Source organism: Asterias amurensis, chromosome 10 (genome assembly GCF_032118995.1).
Source record: "Asterias amurensis chromosome 10, ASM3211899v1".
Lineage (NCBI taxonomy): Eukaryota > Metazoa > Echinodermata > Asteroidea > Forcipulatida > Asteriidae > Asterias > Asterias amurensis.
In genome coordinates, this window is record NC_092657.1 from 7,802,857 (window position 1) to 7,812,133 (window position 9,277).

At 37.2% G+C, this 9,277-nt stretch overlaps 1 protein-coding gene across 1 annotated transcript in view; it reads right to left on the reverse strand.

The window, feature by feature from the left end:
* The window catches only part of LOC139943195 (uncharacterized), a 47,093-nt gene extending 39,349 nt beyond the window's left edge, over positions 1-7,744 (reverse strand). Inside the window, exon 1 of the mRNA XM_071940013.1 lies at positions 7,373-7,744. Coding sequence (XP_071796114.1) covers positions 7,373-7,724 — 352 coding nt within the window. The 5' untranslated portion in view covers positions 7,725-7,744. The remainder of the gene's footprint in view (positions 1-7,372) is intronic.
* Between the last annotated feature and the right edge of the window lie 1,533 nt (positions 7,745-9,277).

Genomic DNA, 9,277 nt, shown 5'->3' on the forward strand with positions numbered 1-9,277 from the left:
ATCATCATGTCCATGGCTAAACCAAACTTGTTTTGTAAGAGGTCCTGTTTTCAAGGTGTCCCTAAAATCCTGGCAAATCTTTTACCTCTCTGTGTGCGATGTAAACAGTCACTAGATACCAAAAATAGGTTTTATTTGCCAAGCAAAGAGTCTCCTCTCCCTTGACCAAAACTTAGAAACACGGAAGGCTCCATAGGTTATTTGCACTTGTAAATGCAAAAAGTTTGGTATTTTAGGCATTTCTACAAGGTACAACAATATGTCATAGTGTTGAGGCCATATACAAAAAATTGCCCACCGAAAAAGTTACATCAAACACTGTTTCAATTCACAATTCACCATGATCAAATCATGTGACTGAACATTCTGCTGAGCATTCTGGAAAAAAAATACAGTCTAGGCTTAAAGAAGCCATAGGCCTATATGTGTCTCTCAAGTATATTATTTTCTTATATTTTTTTTGAATTTTTGTTTAACCCTCAATATCAATTTTATTATAAATATTAAAATTTAAACATCGGCTTGGTGATTCAGTTATCACTTTTTATTTATACGCTTTATTATAAATATTAAGTGGAAAAAATATATACATATTGTTTTTTTGCAAATTACCATGGTAATTTTTAAAATGTCATAAAAAATATTTTGAATAAAATGCAGACAACTGCTGGCTATAGAGTCATACACAGAGTATCACAGAACACTTGTAGTCACTGCAGATGTTTCTTTGAATTCGGGTCATCTCGTACCCAAGTCAACTCGTACCTAAGTCAACTCGTACCCTAGTCAACTCGTACCCGAGTCAACTCGTACCCAAGTCAACTCGAACCAAAATAAATTTTTACAATTTTGTTTTTGTTTCAACTCGTAACTGATAAATATATTGTAGTTTAATTTATTTGTTTATATTGTTAATCATACATTTAGCTATTCATTGATGCAATGATTTTGTTTTCTTGGTGTTTTTTTTCATGTTGCAGCTAACGAACAGATACGCAATGGCCTAGTTTTTTTTTTTTTTATACTTAGGTGGGGAAAATTAATCAGAACTAAAGAACTTTTTTTAAATAATAGGCTTGTGAATGAATTTTTTGTTTTTTTTTTATTCGGAAAAAGATCAGAACTTACGCAAAGTGTTTTGGTTGGACAAAGTGGAACAGTATATTTGTTCAAATTTAATTGTTAGAATCAGAAAACGATAGTCAGAACATAACGCAAATGAATGAATTGAATGAATTTTTACCATGAAATTTTCTTTTGGGAACACTTTAAATTTAACGGGAAAAATACCCAGGTAAACATGAACGTTTGCGTTTTATACATCGTACATTTTTTCATTGAAAATAATTGGTTTCATATGAACATGAACATAGAAATATTTATACCTCCATGATATGAAGAACTAGTGTGCATAATCTGCTCTGCTCAACACCTTTCACGGCGACCCGACAACACGGGAAATTAAAAGAAATCATATCTTATTCATATAGAAACCAAACAATTTTGTAAAAAGAAGAAGTAAAAAAAAAAAATTTTTTAAATAATTTCTATGAAGAAAAAAATAATCGTAAGTTAACTTTCTTGCATTTGGGGGCATAGTTCTCAAATTCATCTTTTACATCTTCCTCCAAACGCTCTTTTTTGCGTCTTTATTTTGGCAAATTCCTTCGTAAACATTTCCAAGAGTTATTTCATTCACCAACAATAGCCAAGTTTAGCCTTGCTCAAGGCAGTCGCATTATTCGCTCCGAAAAGACGCAGCTGTAAACCCACCCGCCGTATACCCTGTGCATGGTGTGTGCGATCACACCGAATGACCAACCCGTATACACACTGTCACATCGCACGAATACTGTTCACACAAGTCATCGCACTCGTACACCACTAACCGCATGCGGAGGCCGTCAGGCCGACAGCCTTGTCGGATCTGTATCTTCCCGTTTTAATGTGTTGTATTGAAAAAATTCCAATAGTGGACGAAATTGGGGGGGCTCTAGGATATGCTAGTATGCAGCTCATGAATATGTATATCGTTCGTCAGACCTATCAGACAACACAGGATGTGAGGCAAATGAATTATTCATTTTGACGTCCAATCACGCACTTCCCTTATCACGACCTTTGGACCCTATCATGCTCGTGTGTGATGTAAACATGTCTCGTCTTTCGCGGGCATTATGGTAATGAGCTGACCGTGGGAACTCTTCGATTATTATAGTAATGAGGTCAGTGGCTTCAACACAGATCCTACAAGGCTGTCGGCCTGACGGCCTCCGCATGCGGATAGTGTACGGGGGCATCGTGTCGTGCGATGTTACGCACAGTGAATACGGGTGGGTTTTACGCACAGTGAATACGGGTGGGTTTTTATACAGCGGCGGTCTTTTTTCGGAGTGAATAATTCGACTGCCTTGAGCAAGGCTAACTATAGTTGGGACTGGTCCCAACTTGAGTGTTAAAGTTGGGGCGTCCAACTATAGTTGGGACAGTATTGCAGGGTACCAGCGCGTTGCAGGGTACCAGGGTTGTTTTCTGCTGCATGCTGTGTGGTGGTGGTTGACGTGTGTGCACAGCCTCGTGGTGTGAACTAGTCTTGAAATCAAGTCGATAATTATTGTTTAGCAGTGTAGTTTAAGGGACGGTACTTTTGTGGCTGGCGCATGGCGGTGCGCAGTAGAAGGGTTTGTTGAGTGGGTAAATTAATTATTCTCAAGAAATTCTGAATATATAGTTTTATGTTGAAAATTACAGTGTTAAAATTTGAGCCTACATTGTACTTGTACAAATAGAGATGAACTTGTGGGCATCAAACAAATAAACATGCCTAGGGGCCAAGACAACTTGAACAAGCGAAGTCTAGTTATTTCTACAGTTGGGACTGGGGGTCCCAACTAGAGTAGTGACTGTCCCAACTGTACCGATGACTGTCCTAACTATAGTTGAGACCATCTCTACCAAATAAAATATTATATAAATTTGGTCTATCCCTACTACAGTTGGGACAGTCATTACTACAGTTGGGACTAGGGGTCCCAACTAGAGTAGTGACTGACTGGGGGTCCCAACTAGAGTAAAGATTGTCCCAACTGTACCAATGACTGTTCCAACTATAGTTGAGACCATCTCTACCAAATAAAATATTATAAAATAAATTTGGTCTAACCCTACTACAGTTGGGACAGTCATTACTACAGTTGGGACCGGGGGTCCGAACTAGAGTAAAGATTGTCCCAACTGTACCAATGACTGTTCCAACTATAGTTGAGACCATCTCTACCAAATAAAATATTATATAAATTTGGTCTATCTCTACTTCAGTTGGGACAGTCATTACTACAGTTGGGACTAGGGGTCCCAACTAGAGTAGTGACTGACTGGGGGTCCCAACTAGAGTAAAGATTGTCCCAACTGTACCAATGACTGTTCCAACTATAGTTGAGACCATCTCTACCAAATAAAATATTATAAAATAAATTTGGTCTAACCCTACTACAGTTGGGACAGTCATTACTACAGTTGGGACCGGGGGCCGAACTAGAGTAAAGATTGTCCCAACTGTACCAATGACTGTTCCAACTATAGTTGAGACCATCTCTACCAAATAAAATATTATATAAATCTGGTCTATCCCTACTTCAGTTGGGACAGTCATTACTACAGTTGGGACTAGGGGTCCCAACTAGAGTAGTGACTGACTGGGGGTCCCAACTAGAGTAAAGATTGTCCCAACTGTACCAATGACTGTTCCAACTATAGTTGAGACCATCTCTACCAAATAAAATATTATAAAATAAATTTGGTCTAACCCTACTACAGTTGGGACAGTCATTACTACAGTTGGGACCGGGGGTCCGAACTAGAGTAAAGATTGTCCCAACTGTACCAATGACTGTTCCAACTATAGTTGAGACCATCTCTACCAAATAAAATATTATATAAATTTGGTCTATCCCTACTTCAGTTGGGACAGTCATTACTACAGTTGGGACCGGGGGTCCGAACTAGAGTAAAGATTGTCCCAACTGTACTAATGACTGTTCCAACTATAGTTGAGACCATCTCTACCAAATAAAATATTATATAAATTTGGTCTATCCCTACTTCAGTTGGGACAGTCATTACTACAGTTGGGACAGGGGGTCCGAACTAGAGTAAAGATTGTCCCAACTGTACCAATGACTGTTCCAACTATAGTTGAGACCATCTCTACCAAATAAAATATTATATAAATTTGGTCTATCCCTACTTCAGTTGGGACAGTCATTACTACAGTTGGGACTGGGGGTCCCAACTAGAGTAACAACTGTCCCATCTTCTATGAGGAGATCATCCCTACCACTCAGCTAAAATATTATCAACCCGGGCCTATCCCACAGACTACACTGAGTTGGGACAGTCAACCCATTGGTACAGTTTGAGACGGCAGTCTGCTGATGCAGAGAAATAACCGCAGTCTCAGACTTGAAATAAAGTCTACACAGTTTGGACCGACAGTACAGTAATCCACCCATGTACTGTTGAGCTCTATGTGAAATCCCAACTACAGTTGGGATGCCCCAACTTAAACACTCGGGATAACTTTCCGTATGGCGCCACCACTTGTTCACGCATTTTTACAAAAAGGGATATCTCATTGAGGTAAATTAGACACTATATTATTTCATATCGAATGAAAAAGTGGTGGCGCCATACGGAAACTTTTCCAACACTCGAGTTGGAACAAGTCCCAACTATAGTTGGGACGATTATCAAGTTGGGACGGAACAAAAACAGGAAAAACTCAAAACAAATGGGACCAGTTGAAGTCATTGAAGATCGGTGTGTGGTGTGAAAATTTCAATGTCCATCAAGTTTTAATTTATGTTTCCATACTTCATATAAACAAACCAGTCCGCGCAAAGTGCAGATAAGGCAACGTTGCCTTATTGTGCAACCAGTAGCGCAATAATGCAACTTCCGGTGTAAAAGTAGAAAAATGTAAGCTACGTTGAAAACAAGGTGAAATACTGTCAATGCTAATCAGCTTATGTGGTCTGAGGGTAAAATAAAACATCTTTACTGTTGTTTTAGGACAGTTGGGCTGGTTGGGGATGGGGTGGGGTGGAGCATGGAGGAGGGGTGGGGTATGGGGGCGGAGCTAATACTACATGTGAGAATAGCGTCATGATTAAAGGTTTATTTATTCATTTTTTTAAGCTTCATAATTATATTCTGTATTTACATTGAGTTTTTAATTGTAATACATTTCTTTAATAAAATTATTTCTGAACGTTGATTAGTTCTTTTTTGTATTTATATTTATAATAACGATTTAATTCCTTCTCTGTGAGCACAGGCTTTCTCGATCTGCCGGCTCCAAGTCTTTTTCTCTGGCTGGGCTGAAGGAATGGAACAAGTTACCTAAACTCGTCAGGGAATCATCTTCTACTGCCATTTTCAAGAAAAACCTCAAAACCTACTTTTTCAGTCAGCCTCGACATTAATATTTTGTTGTTTTGTTTTTCTTGTTTCTTTGCTTGGTTCTTGTTTAGTTCAGGCGCTATAAATACCTATATTGTTATTAATATTATCAACTCTCAAAAGTCTCATAATATTTCAAAAGTGTACATTTTCTAGGTTTTCTTTTTAACATTGAAAGAGCAATAAATAATAAATATAAACTATAACTTGTGTTTAAAGTAAAGTTATTTCTAGAAAAATTTACTGACAGTGATTGAATTTAAAATAAAAAACGGCAAATTGCAAACTGCATGGTCACTTAAAAAAATGTAAATAAAAAAAATTAAAAATTTGTCTCATACAAAAACACAAAAGTGTCATTTATGGTAATGATTAATCAAGATTGCAGAATTTTAGTAAACATCAAAGTGAAAAACACTTTTTAAATAAACATTTTATAAATCTTTAAAAATTAACAAAAAATGTGATTTTCAAATCAAATGGATGTCAGCAATTACAACAATGTTACACTTTTATCAAGTTAATAAAATGTTGCCACCATGTGTGTTTAGAATGTTGAATAGGACATCTAATTAGTACATAACTTCCTGCTGATTGGCGTGCCCAATAGTTTTTGTTGAACAGTGGATATACCAAGTTTAGTTCTGCCCTAATTAATAAAGATTGCACAAACCAAAATTAATTATTTTATATCACTGATGTTTAATTTGTAGCCATACTTGTAACCACAATTAAAATAATTACTTATTAATAATTATTTATTTCCGAAATAATTACTGTACCTTCCTTTTTACTTGTTTACATTTGGTTGCAATCTACTGTTTTAAATCAATTATGTCAATGGGACGGGCCGGGATGGCTAAGTTAGAGACCCGCCTGCACATCTCCCCCTCTCTCAACCTCCAAAATATTTTGGGTCCACCACAACGAACTTGTCTGGCGTAAATGAAAAATTCCGGCATCGGGCCGATCTCAAGTTTCAAACCACGGTCCCTTGGTCTTGGACAAGGCCTACTCCTGCCAAAGTTGTCACTATATTTACTTAGGTTCCCTGCTTTAATATGAAATTCTCGTCTACATACAAAATTTGTTATCCAAACTACTCAGCCAAGGCAAGGAGCAAAGTTACTAAAATAGTTATTACTAATTTTACAAGGCTCTTCCAAGTTTCCCGCCATCTGTTTATGTTTCGCGCAATTCATGAATGGTCAGGCACATCAATACATTTAAAAACTTAACATCAATAAAGTTTTTATTTTATTTAATTTTAACAATAAAAAATATTAAGTTTAATTTAAAACTGTAAAATCATTTTTTTATTGACTATAAACAATTTTTTTTTTAAAATAAGAGTGGTTTTTAAACTTGCATAAATTAACACCGCTGGACGAGGATACAATCTGACACAGTAAAATGGCGTCGCAGTTTTCCTGAACGGCAAGTGTGGAGTGATGATTTTCAAAAGCCATTTGCGCGAAAACGCACAGATAACTTTTTGATTTGCACAGATAGAAAGTTGGGTAAGGAACTGTACAATACTATTATATGATTTTAACTATTCCAACAAAGCCTTTTTCGATTCCCTTTTTGTGTTTGAATGCAAGAGTTGCCGAATAGTGCAACTTTGAAGTAGTGCAATTCGTCAACGTTTCCGAATTCTGCTACTCAACGTTGCACAATAAGGCAACGTTGCCTTATCTGCACTTTGCGCGGACTGAAATGAAGATAATTAGGGCACCGGTTGATATATGGCATCATTATTTTTTTCCCAGTTCAAAGAAAAAGGCATAATACCGTGAAAACTGGTAAGACTCTTAGTCTTACCAGTTTTCCTCTTACTTAGTATTTTTAACTTAGTCTTACTAAGAGGAGGATACAACATCGTAAGCAGTATGAACATTATCCAGCTTACCTATTATATTGTCAAGCTTGTCCATATGCGGCAGAGTTTTGAGGTTAACGCCACTTCTCTTGTTGTGGTCAATAGTTTTTTTGTAATCTCTTTTGAGATTTTTTATCTTGTTCTGTAGCTCCTTCGATGTTCTGGTAAATCCCCTTTCGTTCATCATTGCTGTTAAATCCAGGAATACTGCTTTGTTTCTAACGGTGCCGTCCAGTTTGTTCTGGATTTCTTGACTGGCCCAGATGTCCAAAAACGTTCCCAACTCCACGTCTGACCATACTTTACCACGATTACATTGTTTGGTTTGGGGGCTTTTTGCCGACTTTGAGGGACATTTATTGTTGTTGCTGGGCGCCGCCATTTTTAAAAAACTGCATCCAAAACTTAATCACGTCCAAGATGCGCGCGCATAGGTTTTGGGTACCGTACCAAACGTGTAGCCTTTAGTCAAGGCGCAGGCGGCGCGGCGGCACCCCCAGATAATCATATCACGCACGAAAAAAACACCACCCTTTATATTATACACGTGAAGTACTATTAACACTGGTACATAACTGGAAAATACTGGAAAACACAATATTTTCTTGTCACTGGAAAACACGAAAACTAGTATACTATATCAACAAACACAGGTAAACTATCAACAAACATTACCTGTTAATCATAAAATTATTAGTTTTAAAGAAATAAACACAGAAAAAAACAAGATGATTTTCCGCGATTTCTCTGCCGATCCGCCGCTAGTGCAATAACGTAACCCACCGTCGGGGGGGGGGGGGGGGCAAGATGAGGGAGATGGGATAATTTTGTATAACTTAATTTGGTTATACAATATAAATAACTATCTTCATTATATTATTACCATATTTGTTTCTTTACACATGTTCCAAACCTTTGGAACACTCTTCCTTAAGTTATCAGATACGTCATGCTATAAGTCACTTTTCCGATTTCAAAATATCACTCAAAACACACCTTTTCCATACTTATTTCGCTTCTTAGGCTATTTGTTTCTCATTGTTTTGTTAATGTTTGATTGCTTGTTATTATTGTTGTAAAGCGTTGTGGTACTTTTTTGTGTAAGAACGCTAAACAAATGCTTAGATTATTTATTAAATGCAACAGAATTTTTTTTTTGCAAGTGTCTCCTGAAACCATTTAAAACAACATATCCAAAAAGTAGGAAAAAGTAAGCAAGGGAAATATGCATAATTTGCATAAACTAAAAATTACCGTTTTCCCTTTAAAATACGTATGCACACCCTTTAGCATACAAACTAGAAATTTAATTTTTTCACACAATTTTTACATCATGGGAATAGTCACTGCATTGTTTCTTAACATTGTGAATACAAGATGGGTTAGATGGCGGCCATTTTCCCCGCCAAAATCGATTTAAACGCCTTTAAATATGGAAATAATCTATGCTTTAGGATAAGTGACATTTATTTTTAAGTCCCATTCTTTCAGTATTTATCACGATATAGTAATCCCATTTTATAATCTACATTGGCTTCCCATCAACTTGCAACGCATCAGCTTCAAAATAATCATTCTCACTTTCAAGGCATTCAAAACCTGTTGACTCCCCGTACTGCAAGACCAGTGGTGGGTTTCACAAAGAGGGTTAGGACTAGTCTTATCTCGAGTTAGGACCATCTCGTCCTAACTTAGGACTATCCATGCATTTTGTATATCTCTTATGACTAGTCCTAAGTTAGGACTAGTCCTAATTCTTTGTGAAATCGACCCCTGGTCTTAGATTCACAAGCATGCTCTTTGTTTCCCGGTCTCGTCTAGCCAGCTACGGGGACAGTTGTTTCCCCATTATACAACCAGGCTCTGGAATTCACTCCCTGAAAACCTCAGGGAAATACACATCTCCATCTTTCAGCAGCAACTCAAGACACCCCT